We start from the raw sequence: 24,736 nt of genomic DNA on the forward strand, positions 1-24,736 counted from the left end.
GGACCCTATGTGAAAAGACCTGTAAACTGGAGCACTCTGGGCAACAGAGACCATGACCTTGGTGCCCCCGCCTCCCCTCCCAGTTACAATGCAGACTCACCATGTTCTCTTCTCTACTGCCTGCTGCACATGAGGGCTAAGGGTTGTGTGTCTTTGGTGTCTTGGATTGGACTGAGATGGGATGGAGCATGTGGAGGCTGCTGTGGGCTGATGGAAGGGAAGTCTCACAGTCTGGGCTGCACGGTTAGCTATCAGGCCCTTGCCCAACGGAGCTATCACCTAAGATACCTTAGGAAAATGAGCATCGTGATGAATAGTTATTTACCTGTACGGTGCCTTTCTCAGAGCATAGTGCATTGAGCTGATGCCCCTTAACATCCTCCTGAAGAAAGGAAGTGGCAGATAGTGTTAAAATGTTACTGGTTAATCACGGGGAGACTGAAGCATGGATAGGTTTATGGGGCCTGAACAGTTACACAATGCCTTAGTGTCTGGCCTGGGAATGAAGCCTGAGTTTGCCGCTTGCTGTCAGGACTGCCGACGGCATTGTGTTTAGCATTGTACAACAGTGAAAGGGGCTTACTCTTAACAATGCAAGAGCTGCTGTAGGAGACAGACACAATGAACTTTGGTACAGTATAGTCTAGAGGCCAAAATGAGTAATTTTAAGTAAATTGACTATGAGGTCCTAAGCTTCATTAAGTTTAAAATGAAAAAGAAGTGAAAACTCTGTATAGTTTTTAGGAACTGACTCAAAAAAAAATTCTTTCCCTGTTTGAAGTAGCCTATTCTTAAAAAGTCTTATTTTATTGGCTCAAAATCTGACGCTATTCCTAGTAATATTTATTTCAAATAAATATTCAGAGATTCTGGGTTTATTTCAAAGATTCTGCCTTGTAATAATTGTCAATTCAACCTGTATGCTTTTTATGTTCCAAAATAGTTTATTTCCATAGCTTGTGGTTTTGAGGGAAGGCTTTCGTCTTATTCAGATTTAATTTGGGTTCTTGCAGAATAGTTGGGAGTACAGATCCTGAAATTCAGGAAAGAGATTGGAGAGAGCAGGGAGATGTAATGTTAGGTGTCGTTAGCATCTGCATGATTGGAACTGGGGGTGGAGATGACATCACTGAGGAGAAAATAGAGGAGATAAAAGACCAGAGTGGAGTAGAATGTTACTGTGCACTTGCCTTTTATGTCAGAAGTGTCTTAGGTGACCTAGAATAAATTGACAGGTGACATAGATATTCATGGGCTTGACAGCAAAGTTTTTACGCTCTGGATTTTAAAAAGAACATGAAAATGATATTCTGGAGCTTTTGGCCAAAATATGTTGAGTAATCTTGACATATGAGTAATTTAAACAGGGCAATATAGTCACCTGCAATTTCATGTTGTATTCAAGATTTATGATAAGTTGGGCCAGTCTCCCTCTAGGATATAGTCCAGGGGAGTTCTTGCAGAGGAGCTAAGCAAGAATGGAGGTGTCCAGAGCAGGAATAGGGCCTCTCCCCACCTCCTCCAACAAAGCTCAAAGCAGCCCGGTAAGAGAAACCTTTGTGTGAGTAGTGGTGTTGCCTGACATAGTTGAACTTGGCAGAGCTCTCCTAAGTGAATAGCTGCTAGCCAATGTTCCTCTCTGAGGGAATACATGCATACCTACTTACATACGTACGTATGTACATACATCTACCTCTTAGAAAAACTGTCATCATGAGTCCAGGAGACTCATGGATAAGGAAAAGTTTCAGAAAGTCAGACATTATCAGCCAGCCTTCGTACGAACCTGAGATGCAATGTGTTGGCATCTAGAATGATGTTTACAGTTGTGATCATTAATCTAGTAGGAGAAGGCATAATGGAACTCAAGTAAGGCCAAAGAAGAGCAGCTAATGTGATGGCGTGGGAGGGGTTGCTATATGAAGGCAGACTGGAATAATTAGGGCTCCTCAAGCTTGAACAGACCAAGAGGAAATATGAGTTTGATAAATCTGTGAAGAATATGGATTAGATGATCATAGAATTGTTTAGCAGAAGTAGGCAGAACCTCCTAAAAGCCAAGGAAAAGTGAATTTAGGATGAAAAAGAAGCTCTTTCATACTGAGAAAGATCCTGTACATCAAAACCACTGTTATTGGCAAGGGGCAGGCCTGCACTGGTGGAATGTGCAGCATGACTGGGTCTGCTTTCCATGGGTCAGGGCATGTGCACGGGGCAGGACTGTGTTGATGGAGTGTGTGGCCCTGTGGGTGGTGCGACTTATCGGCTGTAGCAGACTTGTGCTTCTCAAACAGCCACATAGAGGACTGGCCCCACCTTCCAAAGCCTGAAACAACTGGTTGCTCCCATGCCTGGGGCTGGCACCACTCACTGCAATCCTGAGAGAGCTAACAACAGCCTTGCAGGCTGGAGTCCTACAGCAATTGTAAGCCCCTGAGCCTAGCAACCAGCCACGCTGGGGGCCTACTCAACAGAAAAACGGCAACAGGAATGTGCTATTAGACCTTGCAGACAACTGTGCTAGGGCTCCCCACACCCAATAAAGTGACTCAAGGGAACATAGCAACACATGTAGCTGAGCTTTAAAATAAGCCATCCAGGGGGACAGCCTAGCCTCCCTAGGCACCTGTAATAAGAGGAACCCTGCCACAACAGAAGGATACATGAAGCCCACATAGGGGACACTCCTGGAACATTTGAAACAGGTGAAGAGAGGGAAGCACACTGCTGGGCCTCATAAGACAGCTCTTACATAAAGCCACTTCTCCAAGATTGGGAGATGTTGCTGACCTACCGAATACATAGATATGAGCACAGAGATAGAGGCAAAATGAGGAGGCAAAGGAATACATTCCAAGAAAGGGAACAGGACAAAACCCTAGAAAAAGAACTAAATGAAACAAAAATAAACAATCTACCAGACAAAGAGTTCAAACAAAATTCATAAGGACGCTCACTGATTATGGGAGAAGAATGGATGAACTCAGTGAGACCTTCGACAAAGAATGAGAAAATATAAAAAAGAACCAATCAGAAATGAAGAATACTGAAAATGAAAAATTCACTAGACGGACTCAATACCAGAATAGGTGATACAGAATGGATCAGCGAGCTGGATGAAAGACTAGAGGAAATCACCCAAGCTGAACAGATAAAAGAAAAAGGAATTAAAAAGAATGAGGACAGTGTAAGGGACCTCTGGGACAACATTTAGTGCACTAATATCCGTATTATATGTGTCCCAGAAGAAGAGAGAGACAAAGAGGGCAGAGAATCTGTTTGAAGAAATAATAGCTGAAAACTTTCCTAACCTAAGGAGGGAAACAGACATCTAGGTACAGGAAGCACAGAGAGTGCCAAAGAAGAAAAACCCAAGGAGGCCCACGCCAAGACACATTATAATTAAAATGTCAAGAATTAAAGGAAGAATCCTAAAAGCTGCAAGGGAAAGGCAGCAAGTTACATACAAAGAAAACTCCATAAGGGTATCAGTGGACTTCTCAGCAGAAACCTTACAGGCTGGAAGGGAGTGGCACAATATGTTTAAAGTGCTGAAAGGAAAAAAGCTACAGCCAAGAATACTGTACCCAGCAAGGTTATCATTCAGAATGGAAGAAGAGATAAAGAGTTTCCCAGATAAGCAAAAACTAAAGGAGTTTATCACCAAGAAACCAGCCTTACAAGAAATGCTACAGGGACTTATGTAAGTGGAATAGAGAAGACCACAGATAGGAATAAGAAAATTATCAAAAAATAAAGTAAAATAAAATCATTAGTAATGGCAAATATACAGTAAAAGTAGCAGATCAATCACCTATGAAGCTAATATGAAGGTCAAAAGACAAAAGTACTGGGGTCAGCCCAGTGGTGTAGTGGGTAAGGTTGTGGGCTCTGCTTTGGTGGCCCGGGGTTCGTGAGTTCACATTCTGGGTGCAGACCTACACAGCACTGCTCATCAAGCCATGCTGTGGTGGTGTCCCACATTCAAAGTAGAGGAAGACTGGCATGGGTAATCTTCCTCAAGCAAAAAGAGGAAGATTGGCAACAGATTTTAGCTCAGAGGCCATCTTCCTCACACAAAAAAGACAAAAGTACTAAAATTACTTATTTCCATGGTAACTGGGTGATGGATATACATGCACAAAAAAAGAGTTTAGATATAATATCAAAAACATAAAATGTGGGAAGAGGGGAGTAAAAGAGTATAGCTCTTTGTTGTTAGTGTATACAAATGCAATTGATTTTTATGTGTTAATTTTGTATCCTACAACTTTACCACATTCACTTACTACTTCTAAAAATTTTTTTGGTGGATTCTTCAAGGATTTTATATATATATAATTATGTTATCTGCAAAGAGTGACAGTTTCACTTCCTTTCCAATTTGGATTCCTTTTATTTCTTTTTCTTGCCTGATTGCTCTAGCTAGGACTTCTAATACTATGTTAAATAAGAGTGGTGAAAAGTAGAAAGATCAAAAACTGCATGAATGATTTCCAGTGTCCCCAATTGCCTTGTCTTTAACTCTTATGTAGCAAATCAGGTTCATGTAGTGTACAAACTACATGACAGTTCATGGTACCCTGAGGTCAACTGAAACAGAATTTAGTACATGTCAGGAAGGCAGTGAGATATATATACACACACACATACATACATATATATGGACTGTACTTAATGATTTTTTAAAGCCTTTTTATTTTGAAATATCAAAGAGTCATAAAACTGTTACAAGGAGTTTTCCTATAGACTCCTTACTCAGAGTCACCAGTCATTAACATTTTAGTGTGTTTGCTTTATAACACTCCTCACCACATAGACATGGAGATGGTGATGGAGATAGAGATTTCGAATTTTTCTTAGCCAGTTAATTGTACATGTCAAGACACTTCTCCTCTAAATACTTTAGTGTGTGTTTTTTTCAGAGCAATGATTTTCCTTATATAACCACAGTGGAATGATTAAATTCAAGAAATTGAACCTTATGGAATGCTATTATCTAATATACAGTCTCTGTTCAGTCCTTACCTATTGTCCCAATAATGTCATTTATGCCATTGTTTTCCTGCCTGATCCAGGGTCCAATCCAGGAGGCACTGCATTTTATTATTATGTCTCTTTAGTCTTCTCTAACCTGGAACAGTCGATCAGCCTTTGCTTGACGTTGAGGCATTGACATTTTAGAGGAGGACAGGCCATTTGTCCTGGAGAATGCTCCTCAGCGTGGTTTTCTGGTTTCCTCGTGCTTAGATTCAGGTTGTGCGTTTTGGGCAGGAAAGCCGCGGAATGATGTGGCACTCCTCGCGGTGCGCCTGCTGCCCCAGGAGGGGAGCCGTGAACGTGAAGTCCGTATATGTCTCGTCCCTGGGGATGTTAACTTTGCTCACTTGGTTAAGGTGCTGTTCCTCCACTCTAAAGTTACCTTTCCTCCTTATAATTAATAGATTATTTAATTACTTCTTAATACTCAATCATTTTCAATGCTACTAAGCTTTGTGTCCACAGTCTTATTTAAAAGAGTGCCCTTTTCCCCCCTCTCTTGGCAGTGTTTTAGAGCACTCTGCTGCAAGGGACCTCCACCTGCCCGGCCAGAGTATGACCTGGTTTGCATAGGCCTCACAGGCTCGGGCAAGACCAGTCTGTTGTCCAAGCTGTGCAGCGAAAGCCCTGACAACGTTGTGTCGACCACAGGTGGGTACCGTGCCTCGGTCCTGGCCCTTTCTTTTTCTCATCCTCAAGATGTTCTCATTTCTTATGCTATTTGTGGGATCCCTTCTCCTTCCCTCCCTCCCCTTCTCTCCATTTGTGGTTAAATGCTTCAGTCAGTTTATTTATTTTATTTTTAGATACTCTGTTTTTCAAAATAGATTTGAGGGGGACTTTCATAGCATTGATCGCTATACCCTCTATCGCTCTAGTTGGTCATTTCAGTGCCACCGAATAAGTCAAGCTCAGGAAAATATTAATGCACACTAACCCTGCAACCTGGAATTCTAGTACTATAATGAAATGGATTCCTCTCAAGCCCACAGAGTGTTATCCTCCCTTGTTGTCACTCTAGCCTATTTTTGTTGGTCAGATACCCCCTAAATAGTACAGCTAATGGAGTCTGAATCTTCTTCCCTCAGTGTTTTCATCTGGAGGATGTCGGTGCAGGGACCATTGATCAGTTTCACCATGTTGTTCCCTGAGATGGCCAAGAAAAGTCAGTCTAGGCACTGGTTTTCAGTCAGGGGAGAATTTGCTCCCCAGGGGACACTGGGATGTCGGGAAACATTTTGGTTGTCACACTGGTGGAAGATGCTACTGACCTCTACGGGGTAGAGGCCAGGGATGCTGCTAAATATCCTGCAATGCACAGGACAGCCCCCAACACAAAGAATTATCCTGTCCAAAGTGTCAATAATGCTGCTTAGAACTTTTGTCAGCCCCCAGATACTTCCTCTTTCTCTTCTGACAATGAAGGAGGAGAGAAGAGTGTAAATTAGAGAAAATAATGGAAGAATAGTTGGAGATGAAGCACAGAGCTGCTGTGGGAGGAGCTAACAAGGAAGGAGTGGGGTGAGACATTGATTTTCTGGGAAAGTTGAAAATATCGTTCATTCAGCCAGCTTTTTTGAGCACCTACTACGCACTAGGTCCAGTGTTAGGAACTGAGGATAAGCAACGATCCCAGCATCCAGGAGACTCAGTCTCCTGTCAAATAGACATTAAGTTCATGTCCAGAAATATACAAAGGAGGAGGAGTGATCAGTGTTCCCTGGAAATGGGCAAGGGAAGGATGCACGATCTTTTCCACATTGGATCTTGAGGATAAGTAAGCCTGACAGACTAGCAGGAATAAGAGAGTGGAATGGGAGAAGAAAGAAGATTTGGGGGCAGAGGGGCCTGAAACAGATTGGCACCCCCTGGGAACTAAGTCTTTGTATGGCTGCAGTCATAGTTAGTAGAATGGCAGGAATCAACGCACAAGAGATAGGCAGTGGCCAAATCATGGCAAACCTTTTAAACCATGCTCAGAATTTGAACTTTTCCTGTAGATAGTGTAGAGACATCAGAGTATTTTAAGCAAGGAAACTATGAGATCAAATATTCATTTGAGAAGGCTCACACTATGTGATGTGGAGGCTGAATTAAAGGACTCACTGTTAGGTGTTAACTAAAGCAGTGACAGAGAGAGAGACAGAGAGAGGAGGGAATAAGTAGGATACTTATTTGGGGGCTAGAATTTTCAGGACTTGTTGGCCGGTGGGGTTTGGAGGGTGAGAGAGAGAAAGAAGCCAAGGATGACTCAAGTCCTGGCTTAGGTGATGGGTGGATGATGGAATCATTAGCTAGGATTTCCTAATAAGTAGGAAAAATATTGATGACTGAGAGCCTTACACCAGTTCAGATCAGGTTTTGCCGTCAAATGTTCAGAAAAAAGTGCAGGTTTTGAGAGCTTTTCATATTTTAGAATTGTAGATAAGAAACCATGGACCTGTAAAGAAACAAAGACATACCTTAGATTAAAGCATGAGGAAAAGAGTGAGGGCTTCATGGAGACTGGGGAGATAAAAGGATGAGCAGAGCTCAAGCGTGGCCTTTTGGTGAAGCCATGCCTAACTACCTTCCTTTTCCCCCAGGTGGAACTGAGCGCTCCCTGCTCCCCCACTGTACACTGTCCATATTTCTACCATTTAGTGCCTGCAACACTGCTGTTGACATGTCTATCTCCCAAGCCTGGGATGTAAGCTCCGAAGGGCAGATAGAATATCTTATTTGGCCTTGAGTACCCAGAACCTGGTGTAACGTTTGGGCATAGCTACAGATGTTTGTTGAGTGAATAAGCAGACAACATTAAATTGAGTCACTATGTTTTTACGTAAAGTATTGTACCTCTGTGAGCCTCATAACAGCCTTATATGGCAAGTAAGATTCGTTTTCCATATTCTGTCTTCAAATCATCTGAGGCTCAAAGCTGAGGTGACGTGGCCATTGTCACACTGCTAGTGACAGAGGTAGGATGCCATTTCAGGTCTTCAGAAGAAGTTTAGTGATACCCAAGGCTTAGGATTTCTGATAGGAGTATATATTTGCTGGTTGTTTTAGAAACTATGGATATCTTTTGAGGGATGTGTTATGTAATTATACAAACTTTATTAACTTAGTAATTATTTTAAAGCAAAATAACTCTCCCCAAAATGTGTGAAAGTATTACAAAAGTATACTGTTCTTTACTTCTCAGAGGTACAAACAAGAAGCACCATTGCTAGAAGGTCAGTTTTGAATTATAATGTAAAAAATTATCTGTAAATATTATTTTTATAATTTATTATTTGTAAACTGCAATATAATATGTTTTATATTTGTTTTTATTAAATTTATTAATAATATGTTTTCCTTTTACCGGAACCAATTGTAACATTGTGTGCTAGTTAATTTTCCAATGAACTAGATATTAAGTTAGCTAACATTTTGGATATGGAGCTTCTATGACTTGTCATTATCCTGAACTAGGCACAGTGCCTTTTTGGAGGCCAGTTAGGAGGTCTCTGCCATCAAGAAATTTATATCCGGGTTAGGAAGATAAATATCCTAATGATAAACAGTTTACATTTGTTAAATGTTTAATATATGCCAGGTGCTAAGACAGAATGTGATATATACTATACTGGATGGTATAAATATGAAAGTTAAAAGAGAGAGTGATCCTTTCTAATCAGGGGGATCAAAGAAGGCCTCATTTGAGTAGAGCCTCTTGTGATGGTTGGTTCTAAGCAGAGAGGAATAGGGTGAGGAGAGTAAGGATAGAAAGCATAGGGTGTATTCAGGGAAAAGTTAGTGGTCATACTGGGTTGAGACCCAGCATTTAGAGACATAGGATGTGCTGTGACCCAAGGCTCGAGACTGGGAAAGCTGTCGAGAACCTGTAACCTGGAGAAGTGATCCAGAAGGGGCTGTAATTGTAGGGTTGGAGAGTTAGAGGCAGAGGTGATTGAGCCTGTCAGAGTAACACTGGGTTATGACTTTAAGAGTCATATTGGGTAATAATAGAAAGGAAAGAAAGAGAAAAGAATCAAATATGACTTAAGTTTCTAGCCTGGCGATTAAACTGCAAAAAATAGGGAAAACGTGATAGGCAGTTTTAAGATAAAAGATAATAAGTTTAGTTTTGGAAATGCTAATTTTGAGGTGTTGGCAGGACTTCCACCAGTGATCCAAATGCCAGAAGACAAGCTGACTAGAGAGTTTGTAGTTAGAGATCTAGATTTGAGAAACAGCTGAATTGTGGATTTGGATGAGGTTGTTGAGGGATGATGGGTAGAGAGAGGGAAGAAGAGTGCTAAGCACTGACTATATTTCATTCATTCTTTCTGCATTTAATGAATGCCTGTTACGTGACTGCCCCTGATTTAGGCACTGAGAGTACCTCAGTGAACAAAATAGCCTAACATCCCTGCCCTTTGGAGCTGACATTCTAGCATCTGCATTAGACAAAGAATCTAAGCCAGGCGGTTCTATTTGGTATTACATAAGCCAAATATGAACAAGAGGTCAAAAGAACCAGAGTTAAATAATATAAACATAGGTCTGAAATCTGAGAGAAGTCCATTGGATGTGGTGACAGTATGGTCATTAATGACCAATGGTGAACGGTTTCAGAAGAGTGTTACGGTAGAAACTAACCTGAGGCATGAGGGGGGTGGTGAGCAAGCAGAGAGAATGAGGTATAGACCATCCTTTTCACTCCTTGGCCCCTTGGGCTAAGATTGCACATAGATTACTCTTTCTAGAGAAAGAGACAGAAACAGAGAAAGCAGTGTTAAGAGAATTTGTTTTTATAAGGAAAGGTGCCATATGGGCATGCTGGTGGGCAGAGGTATAAAGGTAGTAGTCAGGGGAAAAAGAACACTGAAGATGCTCAAGAGAGAGCAGTGAGTACCAGAATGAGTGAGGACTTCTGATTATACTCAAGACAGAATAATTAGAACTGGTTTACCCTCCCACCTGAAATAACCAAAAAAAAAAAAAAAACTAGATAAAATATATGAAACAATTTTCAAGAAAGTGAATGTCAAACAACAAAGGTTACTCACCCGTGAGAGATGAGAAACAAATGAGATAAGCCCTATAATTGCCTCCTCTTACTGCCTTGAGAGACTTCCCAGACTGTGGCACAGTTCCATTGGGAACTGAGGTGGAGCTTGGTGGACTTGCTGCCTTGAGGAGTTGGCACTGAGAGTCAGAGAGACCAAGGCAGCTAGAGTTCATAGGACACAGTACTAAAAAAGAGAGAGTTGTACAGAGAGAGAACCTAGAGATCTGTAGAGGGTCTCCCTTGAGTATTCAGTGAAGTATTTAATACATGCACATGAGGAAACTACTCAAGGCTAGGGAAAGAACCATGTGAAAGAGCTAAAGGGAACAGTGCCTGGTGTTCACACAGGGCTGCGAGTTACGTTTGTTTCCACTAGCTGGACTGGGAAAGTTGTAATTCATGAGATACTATGTAGAGTATTCAGGAAGGTCTTGCCTGGGAAACAGCCCTAACCTGAGCACTGCTCTAGACCCACCTAAGAAATCATATTAAGACTAAAGGCTTAGTTTCCTAGTAACTTTAATGCATCCTAGAGCAAAGCTGTGTAAGATTTACAGAAAACAAAATCTTCTAGCACTTAACGAGGTAAAATTCTCAATGTCTGACATTTAGTCAAAAATTACCAGGCATGCAAAAGGCAGAAAAACATGATTCATAATGAGAAGAATAATTAATCAATTGAAACTGACTCAGAACTGATACAGATATTAGAATTAGCAAAGAAAGACATTAAAACTGTTGTTATAACTGGATTCTATCTGTGCATAAACTTAAGTGGAGACATGGAAGATATATATATTACAAAAAAAAAGACCAACATAAAATTTCTATGGTGGACTACTACGGTATCTGAAATGTGATATGCGCCAGGTAGGATTAATGGCAGATTAGATGTTGCAGGAAAAAAGATTAATAAACCTTGATGGCATTAGCATTAGAGATTAGACAAAATAAGGACAGAAAGAGACAGAGAAGAAAACGCAAAGAGCATCAGTGAACTGTGGAACAACTTCAATTCACCTAAGGTATGGGTAATTGGAGTCTGCTAAGATGAAGGGGTGGAGAAAGGGACAGGAATATTTGAGGAAATAATGGCTGAAACGTTTTCACACTTAAAGAAAACTATAAACACCAGATTCAAGAAGCTCATTGAACCCCAAGTACAAGAGACATGAACAAAACTACACCAAGGTACATCATAATAAAATTGCTCAAAAGCAATGGTAAAAAATGGATGGTTAATTTTGTGTGTCAACTTGGCTGGGCCATGGTGCTCAGATATGTAGTGAAACATTGTTCTGAATGTTTCTGTGAGAGTGTTTTTGGATGAGACTAATATTTAAATCAGTGGACTTTGGGTAAAGCAGATTGCTGTCTATATAATGTGGTTGGGGCTCATCCAATCAGTTGAAGGCTTGAATAGAACAAAAGACTGACTTCCCCTGAAGAAGAAGGGAATCTGCATCTGTTGATCTTCAGACTTGAATTATAGCATCATTTCTTGCCTGGTTCTCCAGTCTCCCAGCCCACCCTGCAGGTTTTGGAATTGCCAGCCTCCATAATCATGTGAGACAATTTTTTAAAATAAATATCTTTCCATCTATACACACACATGGTATTGGTTCTTTTTCTTAGGAGAATTATGAGTAATGCAAAGAGAAAATCTTAAAAGCAGATAAAAGATGTTACAGAGGAAAAAAGAGAACAGTGGCATCAGACTTCTCCCTGGAAATGATTCAACTGAGAAGACAGTGAAGTAGCATCTTTAAAGTACTGAAGGGAGAAAAATTATCAACTTATACCCAGCAAAAATATCTTTCAAAAAGAACATCAAAATAAAGGCTTTTTCTGACATGCAAAAGCTGAAAGAATTTATTGCTAGCAGACCAGCATTATAAGAAATGTTAAAGGAGGCCTTTCAGGCAGAGGAAAAATGATTCCAGATGGAAACCTGGCTCTATACAAAGGAATGAAGAAGTACCAGAAAAGGTGACCACATGGGTAAATATGTAAAATTTAGTTCTTATTATTTAAATCTCTTTAAAAGATAATTGTTTAAACAAAAATAACAACACAATATTGTGAGGTTTATAACATGTAAAAGTAAAATACGTGAGAACGGTAGCATAAAAATATCATGGGGAAAAACGGAAGTACGCTATTGTAAAGTTCTTATGTGAAGTGGTATCATACTTGAAGGTAGACTTGTGATAAGTTACAAGTGTACTATAAACTCTAAAGCAACCACTAAAATAACAAGGAATGGTGACCAATATGGCAACAAATGAGAAGATGGAATTATCAAAAATAATTAATCAAAAGATAGGAAAAAGAGAAAAAAGGGAACAAGAATAGATGAGACAAAAAGAAAACAAGTAGCAGGGTGATACGTTCAAACCTAACCATCAATAATCAAATTAAATGTAAATGGTCTAGACTCTACAGTTAAGAGGCTGAGTTTGATAGAATTAGATTAAAAAAGTAAGATCCAACTGTATGCTGACTTAAACTTTGAATATAAAGACACAAATAGGTTAAAAGTAAAAGGATGGAAAATGATATATTATGCTAATAGTAGTCAAAAGAAAGTTGGAGTGGCTATTTTAATATCAGACAAGGTAGATTTTAGAGCAAAGAATAATACTGGGGATAAAGAAGTTCATTTCATAATGATGAAGAGATCATTTAATCAAGAGGACACAACAATGCTAAATACTTATGTATCTAATAACAGTTCCAAAATACACAAAGAAACAAATGGACAGAACTCCAAAGGGAAATAGACAAACCCACAATTATAGTCAAAGATTTCAATACTTTCAGTTATTGATAGAACATAGGAAGAAAATAAGCCAAGATATAGTAGACTTGAACACTATCAGCCAACTTGACCTGATTAACGTTTATAGAACACACTACCCAACAACAGAGGACATGTGGAACATTTATTTACCAAATTAGAACGTATCTGAAGACATAAGACGTCTTAAAAATTTAAAAGGATTTAAGTCATTCTAAGTGTGTTCTCACACCACAGTGGAATTGAATTAGAAATCAATAACAAGGAGATTCCTGGAAAAACCCCCAAATATTTGGAAACTAAATTACTTTTAAGTAACCCATGGATCATAGAAGAGATCAAAACGGAAATTATGAACCGTTTTGCAGTGGATGAAATACAACACCAGAATTGGTTGGATGCCGCTAAAGCAGAACTTTAGGGAATATTTACAGCATTAAACCTCTATATTAGAAAAGAAAGGCCTCAAATCAGTGCCTCCAACTTCCACTTTAAGGAACTACAAGAAGAATGGATTAAACCCAAGTTAAGCAGAAGGAAAGAATAATAAAGGGGCTGGCCCCGTGGCTGAGTGGTTAAGTTCGTGCGCTCCGCTTTGGCAGCCTGGGGTTTCGCCAGTTCGCCTCCTGGGCGCGGACATGGCAGCACTCATCAGGCCACACTGAGGCGGCATCCCACATGTCACAACTAGAAGAACCCACAACTAAAATATACAACTATGTACGGGAGGGATTTGGGGAGAAAAAGGGGGAAAAAAAGAAATAATAAAGATTAAAGTAGAAATCAATGAAATAGAAAAACAGTAATGAAAATCATTGAAACCCAAAGCTGGTTCTTTGATAAAACCAGTAAAATTCATACAACTCTAGCCAAATCAGGAAAAACATCAAAGAAGACACTAATTAACAATATCAGGAATGAAGAGAAGTTACATTAATATAGATTCTATAAATATTAAAAAGATAATAAGAGAATATGATGCACAACTTTATGCCCATAAACTTGACAACTTAAATGGACAAATTGCTTGAAAGATAAACCATCAAAGTGGATTCAAGAAGAGAGAGAAAACCCAGATAGACCTATATCTATTAATGACATTGAAATTATAGTTAGAAAAAGGGAAGAAAACTTTTGAAGTCTAGTTGGCTTCACTGGTGAATTCTATCAGACATTTTAAAGAAGTAGTAATGCCAGTGCTACACAATATCTTCCAGAAAATTGAAGAGGAGGGAAAACTTTCCAACTCCTTCTGTAAGACCACCCAGTTTAAGGGCAAAACCACACACAGACATGATAAGAAAACTACATACCAATACCCCTTGTGAACACAGATGCAAGAAATATAAATAAAAAGTTACCAAATCAAACAATAGTATATTATTATTAGGATAATATATCACAATCAAGTGACATTTATCCCGGGAATGCAAGGTTGGTTTCACATTCAGAAGTCAGTAAATTTAATTCACAATATCAATAAGCTAGAAAAATGTGTGATCATCTCGAGATGCAAACAAACAGCGAAGAAAACATCGATTTCTGATTTTAAAAACTCTCTACAAAATGGGAACAGAAGGGAGTTTACTCAAGTGTTAAAGGGCATCTAAGAAAACCCTACAGCTCTTGTCATCCTTAATGGTGAAAGAATTTTTTCCCACTTGGATCAAGAATAAACATGGATGTCTCTTCTTAGCACTTCTGTTCAACGTTGTAGTAGAGATCCTAACCAGTGCATTAGGCAAGAAAAAGAAATAAAAGGCTTCCAGATTGGAAGGAATTAAGTAAAGCTATCTTTATCTGCCGATGACAGAATCATCTATGTAGAAAATTTGATGGAATCTACAACTTTGTACCAATAAATTAGAGATGGCTGAAGTGAATTGGAGCGGAAGGTTTTGGAGATCTGAAACCTTGGAGGATAGCTTTGGTCATTGAAATATAGGGAATGTTGTCCATAAGAATAGAAGCAGGGAGAGTGTGGTAGACAAATGTTAGCTAAGTATTGAATCCATTGAGATAGGTGAGCAAACTCCCTGAAAGTTGGTAGATGGAAATGCACAACTCCATAGTATGTAGAAGGATGTCAGTACTTCAGATGGGAAGCTATTAAGAGGTGGCTATGGTAAAGTGATCTAAAAGCATTATAGGAAACCACAGTTAGTGCTAGGCGATAAGGAAAAGGAAAACTCTGTTTGCTAGCGTAAGGAGGAAGGAAAAATGTGCAAGAAAACATTGGAGCCTAGAGAAGACTTTTCTTAACAAAGCTGAGGTTCCGTATGATTCAATGAGAGGACTCTGTAATGAGGAAGGCAGGGTAGAGTTAGGCATGAGGCATGAAGTAAGGTTATAGGAGAGAAAGGGTAGATGCTTGTTGGTTGAGTCTCTGTTCGTTGTAGCTAATGAAGATGGGCAGGAGGTGGGATAAACGAATTAGTGATGACAGAGAAGGGTGGAGGATAGGCAACAGAGAAGAGCCAAAGCAGGCAGATTTTCAGTTGTCAGTGATAACTAATAACTAAAAACCAGTCAGCGCTAGAGTTCCAGATAGCCATCGCTGGCATGTTCAAACTTACTCCCGAGTTCTTTTGGTTGTTCATATCAAGCATGTGTGTGTATATATATATAACTGAAGAAGAACAAAGGAGGTGGAAGGAATCACTAAATTAAATAACAAAGCCCAGTGGCAAGAAAAGGTAGCTAGGAGAAGAAATGAGGAAATCAGAAAGCCACATACACATGCGAACATTCAATGTGGAAGATGGGAGAATAGTTGCAGGAGACCTAAGCAGAATAATTTACAAAGAAAAAGATCAATGGACTTAACTATAAAAAAATTTAGAATTATTGGAAAGCTAAAATTAATAAGAAAAATAGAAGAAAACAATACTGTTGAGAAATGTTTGTATCAGATACTACAGATAAGAGTTTATGGCTGTCCCTGTTACAGATTTCCATCATATTTGCAAATAGTATCTAGAATCTAATTGTGAAGTCCACAGAGAGATAATTCATAAAAAGAATTAATGGCAAACAAACAAATGGAAAAGGTTCAACTTTACCAGAAGTTCAACTTCACTAGAGAGTAAACAAGAAAATGTTAGTTTTATATGTAAATTTACCAAAATTTGTTTCTTTATGATAAGACCCAACGCTAATAAGATTGTAGTGGCATGCACTACTGGTGACATTGTGATTGTTGTTGTCCTTTTTCTGGGAAAGCAATTATTTATATAAATCAAAGGTTACCAAAATATTCACATTCCTTGACCTAGTAATTGTATTACTGAGAATTTATTTTAAGCGTGTAATTTCAAAGAAGCTATGTGCACAAAGAAATTTCTTGCAACATTTTATATAACTAAAACTTTAAAGTAATTTAAACTGTAGCAAGGGAGTTTGTTAATTAGATTGTGGTACCTCAATTGAAATCATTATAGACTGGAAAAAATATATAATCTTCTCTAGAGGAAAATTAAATTTACATTTATTTAAAAACTTAAACCATACAAAACCATAGTTTTGAATTGAAAAGCATAAAAGAACATGTAAAAATAACAATGTGTTTTGTCTGTATGGCCTAATTATGTGTGAAATTTTCTTCTTTTAAATTATTTCTCTATAATATTTTGATGATGTCAAGCCAATTAAAAATGAAATATTTGTTGAAAGAGTTTGGAACAGTTGAAAAAGAGAATCTCCCCTGAGAATTGGTTTCTTAAAATGAAAACATATCGCAAGAAAGGTATATCCATCTAATTTCAGCAAGGCAAGAATGTCTGCGTTTTCTTCAGAAGGAAAGGGAATCCAAACTTTATTGGATTGTTAACTTCAGCAATCTTTTACCTTTGACATACTTTAAAAAGATACTTAAATTGTCAAAACTCAAAGGGCCAAGAAATGCTCCAGAGAACAGCAGGTCCTGCTGGTAGAGAAAGAATAATTGGGTAGCTTGTATCTTGGTCTAGAAACAAAAATGAACCCTGTCCAGAGGGAATTCTTTGACTGTGTATGCACAAGGAATTTGTTGATAAAAGGGGTTGTTAACCTGTATATTACACAAGTATCACTTTTTTTCTTTTTAAACCAGAGGAATGGAGTCTAACAGCTCAGGGTAATATATTGATGTAACATGGAGAACAACCCAGAGAAAACTGAACACGTGGAATTGAAAAAGGTTGAAAATATCTTCTAGGGTTATATATTACTGCGCTTGAAAAGTTGTCAAGTAGTATGTCATTGAGTTAAAATAGAAAGAGATCAATGATACTTTGAAAGAAATAGAGGAAGTTCATGAAAATTTGAATGAGGTATTTAATAACTTTAGTATTAGCTGCATATGTGTTAAGTCAACAAGAGAAACACGTTAGAAAGTCAGGTTTTGGTATCAGCTAAAGGATTGTGTTTTATAAACACCAGTAGATTAAATTTCCTCTTATGATGTTGAAATCATATTTAGAAGAATTTCACTAGACTATTGTCCAAACATCACAAAACTACCATGGCATAAATCATGCCCTTGGTCCAGGTTGAGGCTACCAGATCTGTGGAATGTCTTTCCCTGCAGCGGTTCTTAGAGTGACCCAGGGATTTCAGAAGCACACACCAAGTGTCTCTGTGCGTGTGTTCAGGCGTGTGTGTGTGTGTTAGAGGGGTGGAGGGAAAGTTGGTGTGTAGGTCCAAGGAAAATACTAATGTGTTCCACACAATGACTAAAAATAGACTAGCCTCCCTCCCCAAACTAATTTTGTTATAATTCCAGGGATGCTTTCCCTGCATAAAAAATTTCAAATCCATCTCTCTTGTATCACAGATTTTGTTGGATTTAAGGACTAAAAGACAAAATCTGAAAGTCTACGCAAAAAAATTATTTCCCCAAAGAGTTACTAAGTCATATATTTATTAAAATTTGTGGGGTTAAATCTTAGGGGAGGTTTCAGTCTTACTAATAGAGCTTAGATAGGCCAGGAAAAAATGACTGCTTAACTTAGGCTTCAGCCATCAAATTGTTTGAATGGAGTCTGGGGAGACCTACCCATGAGGCCTTCAGCCAAATACTAGAGGCCATTGATGACTGACTCAGTTGTTACTGTTATTTCCTCCTCCTTGTTTAATATAAATAATAGAATCCTAATGTTAGAGGAAACTTTAAGGAGCTAATCTAGTCCACTCATTTTGCAAATAAGGGATGCAAGGTCAAGAGAAAAAGTGGCTGGTGAGCTGAGAGCTGTGGCTAGGGTTTCTAGACAGTGCTGTTGTCACATCAGCACACTGACTTCCTGTGGACAGCATCAGAGGATGCTTATTTTGTAAAGAAGCAACAGAGTGAGCATACTGTTCTGGCTGACTCAGTTGGCCATTTTTCGTCCCCTCCTAAATTCCTGGTTTTATTAATAATGTCTATAAAAAAGCACTTTCTAAACTCATTGTATTATTTTTATTCCATTAATAAGAAAGCAGTGTAGTATAAACCTGAGAACACTTATTTTGGTTCTTTGTGTTGGAATATTTATATAGGAGGGAAAATAAATTAGTGGGTTTAGTAGGAGATATGTACATTTTTCCAATCAGCTCCATCAGTATTTAGACTCAAAATAGGAGAAAATAGTATGAATCTATCAGCTTGTTGGTTTAGGGAGGAGGTGCCATAATGTAGAGCTCTGATGGACTCTGGTGACGAGACCTGGGTTCAGGTTTTGAATATAGCACTTAGTAGTTTTGGTAAGATACTTAACCCCTCTAGGCTTCCCTTTCCTCCTGGGATGGTAGTACTGACGTTATCTTTAGGCTTGTTTTGACAGCTAAATTAGGAAATAAAAGTAAACCCTTAGCACAGATCTTTAAACAAATATTGACATCCTCTTATGTGCCTAGCACTAGCATACAGGATACACTGTACTGTTTTTCCATTATGGATCCTTATAGTCTAGCTGGGGAACAGACATAAAAAAAGGAAACTAATGTGTAATTACAGCTGTGAAAATCACGTGGGAGAAGTACTGAGTGCTGGAAGAATATGGATCTGAAAAAATCAGCGTATTTCAGGAACACGAGAGAAAGCTTGGCTGACGAGGTGAAGTTGAAACACCACCTGAAGGATAAAGAGTTTGTCAGAAGTGTACAGAACTCTTATGGAGTAGTATGGAGCAAAAGCCCTGAGACGGAAGGAACATAGCTTGTTTTAGGAACTACGAGTATAAATGGGCGGGGGAGAAGGTACAAAATAAGCCTGAAGGAGAGATCACTAGGGTCTTGTTAGGTCTTATGGACGATACCTGAGTAGGGAGAAGCTATCAGAAGGTTTTGTCTAGGGGAGTGATGTGGACAGATGTGCATTTCAGGAAGATCACTTCTGCTGATGTGTGCAGATGATTGAGGAGGCCGGTAACAGCTGCGAAGTGTTTAGTTAGGAGGCTCTTGCAGTTGTCCGGATGGTGGTGGTGGTGGCTCGACTGGAGTTGTGCCAAAAGGATGGAGAGAAGTGGGCATAGTTGAGAACTGTTTAGCAGATGGAACTGACCAGCTTTGGTGATTGATTGGTTTTGGGAGAGAGGAAAAGGAAGTGCTAAGGAAGACTCCAAATATTTAGTCCTTAGAAGTCCTCGATAAATGTTTGGTTTTGGTTGCTACTACAACAACGCTTGTGTTTACCACTGCTATCATTATGTATCAGGGCTTGAGGCCACGTGTGATTTGGACTGGGAGAAATTTAAAGCATCCAGTGGTTATTTGGTGACCATTAGTGTTCTCGATTTTTAACTTCATTTATTTAAAAAAATGCTTTATAGCACTGAGTACCATCTATTCTCGTTTACAGTGAGGAAACTGAGGCACAAAGGAATTAACTAACTTGCTTAAAGTCCAACAGTTAATAAATAGTAGAGCCAGAATCTGAACCCAGACATTCTTGCTCTAGAGCCCATGCTATCTACTGTTTTTTATTTCTCAAAGTAACCCTTTGAGAAAGATATTTTGATGGTTTGACCTTTATATCCATACTAAATATGATACTAATTTCACCACTTGACCTCATCCAGCCCAACGTAAGGAAATAAAATATAGTTGATCTGATTAGTTGCCCTTCCTGATTGCCTTTCTGGTGAACTGAAAACATGGCTTTAAATTTTAATTCTTTTAATCCTTGCAAACATTTAGAATGATTCAAATAGGAAAATCTTGTTTCTTTTCCATGAATAGTATATTTTCTTATTTTCTAGACTGATTATCCAGTCTTCATCCTCTGAACATTCATTACCACAGCTATACTGTAAAAATAATATGAAGACAGCAAAATGGAAGACTTGTATATACCTTTGCAGTATAAATCTAGCCACACATGTTCTATTTGGAGAGAAAACATTTATGAGTACTCTGCAGAAACATTTATATGCCTATAAATAACATTGCTAGGTTACGTTGCTTAGCGTGAACATTTGAGGACATTTTTGTAGTCAATTTATTATGATGTCTGTGCAAGGATTAAAGATAGTAACAATGATATAATCTGCCTGTTGGATTAATAAATTTCAAAGGTTGTATTTTGCATATGGGCGCAGCAATTTCTGGAAGGATATTACTTCCCTTTGGATACCTGCATATTGTCAGCTTTTAGGAATCAAAGTAGATTAAACATTGCTATTGTGCTCCATAACTGTGTCTCTTTTAAAGTTGGGGCCTGTCCCATTTCTCTGGAAAATCCATACTTGAGTTATCCTGAAAATAACCACTCATAGACTTTTTATCATTTGCATATGGCTTTTCGTTTTTGGGATTTCACAATCATTGACTTTTAATCCATCTAACACCACTGTGAGGGAGGTAGATACAGTCGAGCATCCAAGTCTCCTGCAGGCAAATCTCGGTGCCAGCAGGAGTACTGTGATTGGCGCTGACTTTCCTTAATGTCCCAGAGGCCAGACACCTGGAGAGGCTTTCCACCAGGCACAGGTAGATGCCAGTGTTTCAGCCACATGAGGCTGCCTCCTCACTCCTCCTGCAATTTTCCTAAGTTTCAGTGATGGCCTGCACCATTAACCATAACACTGTACCAACTGTGTCATTCTGCATTAAACCCACACAGGAAGGGTATGTTTGGGAAGATTCTTAGAGAGCCAAATAAACATTTACCGTCTGTACAAAAAATTTCAACTGTTCACACTTCCATCACTCCAACAAAGGTACTTCTTATTCAATGGTAACATTTTTAGGTCCAAATAAGTACTCAGATTAGTAAATGGACACCCCGGCTGTCTGTCTTAGGAGTTTATTCGGGCAGTGAGTAATATATTCAAAAGGTATGTACACCTGATGATTAAATCATCAATACAGCATCAGTGAAATATAATGCCAGCAATCATGTATTGTGTGCTTATTGGTACCAGGTACTATGATAAGCCTACTACATACATTATCCCATCCTTACAACAAACCCGTGAGGTAGGTCCTATAGTTCTCGTTTTACAGATGACAAAGCTGGTAGGTTGCCCACAGCCACAGAGTTATTGAAACCTAATTCTGTCTAACTCGAAAGTCACTTTTTAGCCATTACACTGTTAAATTACATATTTATTTCCTTTTTTATAAAATAAAGCAAAACCCTGTAAAAGAATTGTGCTTTTTCACGTCTTTCTTTATATCTTTTTACCTTTCCGAGCACTTATCGTACCTTGCTTCCAATGAAAAGTGTTTCTGTGTCTTCTCTTTAACTCTGTTGATAATTTCTTGAAAAAGGGACTGTGTTTAATTTATTTCATAAGTGCATATTAAGCAACGTTTAGGACCTTGACTTAATCGGATGCTCAGAAATGACTGAATAAATTAACTTGTAAAAATTAGTGGGACTTTTAATAGAAAAAGAAGTATTTAGTGAAACTTTCGAATGAAACAAAAGAATCTCTCTTCTGTTTAAGACTTCCAGATCCCAGTTCTCCCAAGAGTCATTGCTAGTTCCAGTTTCTTGTGGATTCTTTCAGAAATAATTATTGCATATATATTTGTGTGTGTGTCGGGGGGGGGGGTCTATGCACACTCACATATGTTGCAACTGATATGCTTTTATCCTAAAACCTATGATAAAACTACACTCTGAATATATTTTTTATATTAGAAATCATTGATTGCATGTATTATAAAATGTTAGCCTATGCGTAGATGGATAATTGTGATTGCACTTTTAAGAAAAATGTATATGTGGCATTAACCATGTCTGTAAAAGAAAACACTAAAATAAATACTAAGTAATTCTAATATAAGATGGTTCTAAGTTACCTTAATCTCGAGGGTTGCTGAGTTATAATGTGGGAGAAAATTAACTTCAGGAATTAGATGCAAAAGTCCTGGTAGGTTTAATATTTTCTTTGAAGTTTCTCTGTGCTTCCAAATGTGTTTGTTACAACTGATAAAAATTTACAAAGTCACATTATATATTTAATTAAAGAATAAGGCAATATTTTGAAGAAAAGGGTTATATTTTGCTATAATAGATAACTATGTTTTGAAAAATGATTGAGGATAATATTGGGTTATCAATTTATCTTGGAAATTATGTGTTGCTTGTGTAAATATGAGCTATGAAAAGTAACTCTTAATCTGCCCAGAAAAGAGGGTTTGAGCATCTTATGCATTTTTAAAAGTTAAGTTGCTAATTCTTTTGTGTTTTTGTTTTCTAATTTTAGGTTTTAGTATAAAAGCAGTGCCATTCCAGAATGCCATCTTGAATATAAAAGAACTTGGAGGTATAACATTTAAAATCATTTCTATGTCCAGCTTTAACTTTACTAATTCTGTGTTAATGGGTTACATGTAATTAAAACATAATTTACTATTCTAGTAGGTGATTCATTTTTACCCTTTCTCTTGATAATACGTTTCCTAGAAATATTTCTTTCTTTTTCCATGTTTTAAAGGCTGTTGAAGAGTTCTAAGTTATAAACTTTGTTTTCTTTTATTTGAGTTAGAGAATTGTAGTACTGGTGCCATTTCATACACTATATTCTTTGGTTTTACTTGCTCAAAAATTTATTCTTGAATGAAAAATATGAAGAGAATTTTAATATAATCATAGAGAAATAAGCTATACCTTACGCAGGGCAAAGAGCAGTGTTTCAGAATAGTTTGCATTTGTACTGCAGGTTTTACTGCATTAGATCTTTTTAGAATGTATTTGTTCCGATAATAAATCTTTGCCAATGGATTCTTTGCTGGTCAAGCACATTTATTGGATAGGCTGTACCCCAAACTATACATCACTCAGTCTTTCATTACACTCTCTGTCTGGGATTTTTTGGTTGTGTTCTATGTCAGTCAGGCTCTTAACCCATGTAAATAGGTTAACAAAGAAATCAGTCAATTCAGTGAACCTACTAAATTCTCTAATGGCACAGGAAAATGGTAAGTGCTCTGGAGTTCAGTATAATATTGGTGAGTTTAATGACTTAGAAGAAACTTCTCTTCCATCTCTTTAATCACTTTGTGATATCGACCTTACCCTGTTTTTTTTTTAAGCTCATTCTAACTGTGACCTATTTGTAACTTGATGAAATTGAAACACAAACTTTATGCCATTTTAATAGTGTTTGATGCCTTCTTATTTTTATCGCATAATGTGCTAGCGGTCTTTTCAGGTGTTTGTTATAGAGAACTGTATCTAACACAAATTTACTTCTGTTAGTCTGCTTTATAGCTCCCTTTGACTTTTATAGCATTAATATTAATCATTAATCATTAATATTAAAATTAATCAACCATGGTTGATAAATTCTGATTTTCCTTTAACACATTTGGTTTTGTCATTTTGACTACAAAAATAAAACATGAAGCTTCTTGTAATAGAATAATTTTTCTATGTAAAAATTGTAAAAGACTATGTTCTTTTAGGTTGACTATGTTAATATTACTTTGTGGTTTCAGGTGACTCTCTGCTTCTTGGTGACCATAGTTAGAGTCAGAGAACATTTTGTGAAAGTCCATGGAATCAAAATGTGTGGTTTGAAAATTCTATTGATTTTAAACATGGATGATACTTAGTAAGTATTTTATTACTAGACTAGACAAAACTTTTATTGAACATCCTCCAGGTGTAAGAAACTGTTGATTAATTGATAAGGCATTTAGTATAGATGTTTAGTTGGATGATGTAAATAATGAATGTATGTGGACACTTAAAGTGAACACTTCAAGGGATTTTTATAGCCTTGACTTTGTACCATTGAGATTCAGTACAATAAAAGATCAAATTAGAGGATGGGGTATAGGGTGAGAATCCATCTGTTCCCAAGCAAGGTTTAATTTTACTGAAAAATTGTGCCCTGACAATTGCTGAAATGGAAATTACAATGGAGAAGATACCATAGGGTTTGGTGGTAGTATTTTAGTTCACGCCTACTGTGTGATGAGGTTGAGACCTAGGTGAAAGATACAGCTTCCGGGACTGGGACAGGTACTTTAGTTCCAGGCTAATGATGTGTGGTTTTTGGCATGCGGTATTCTACTCCCTCAATTTTAATAGTTCTGTTTTCAGTTGAGAGACAGTCTCAAGGAGAAGGTGATTTTCTAAGTGAAATCGAATTGTGCATCCTGTTTCGCATGCTCAGAGGCAAGCAAGGGAGGGAGTTCATCCCTTGATTCCTTTATTTAACACTAATTCACTAATTCCTTCATTTAACAAATAGTTTTTGAGGGCCTGCTCTGCCTAAAATAGGACTGGGCGCTAGGATATGTTTCACACAAGAATGCCTGAAAAGGAGGCTAACACATGTAAAGAGTGTAGCTTTTCTAGGATTTGGAGTCTATCTTACATACCAAGAAGCTCATTCCAATATAAGGCATATGGCATTTAGGGAGAATTATGATCTACT

At 38.0% G+C, this 24,736-nt stretch overlaps 1 protein-coding gene across 2 annotated transcripts in view; it reads left to right on the forward strand.

The window, feature by feature from the left end:
- Window positions 1-24,736, forward strand: part of ARL15 (ADP ribosylation factor like GTPase 15) — a 400,782-nt gene that overhangs the window by 137,398 nt on the left and 238,648 nt on the right. For both annotated transcript variants that reach the window (XM_046671970.1, XM_046671971.1), the window contains exons 2-3: window positions 5,547-5,691; window positions 22,556-22,615. In XM_046671970.1, the coding sequence (XP_046527926.1) occupies window positions 5,547-5,691; window positions 22,556-22,615 (205 nt within the window). The remainder of the gene's footprint in view (window positions 1-5,546; window positions 5,692-22,555; window positions 22,616-24,736) is intronic.

This window comes from Equus quagga, chromosome 9 (genome assembly GCF_021613505.1).
Source record: "Equus quagga isolate Etosha38 chromosome 9, UCLA_HA_Equagga_1.0, whole genome shotgun sequence".
Taxonomy (NCBI): Eukaryota; Metazoa; Chordata; class Mammalia; order Perissodactyla; family Equidae; genus Equus; species Equus quagga.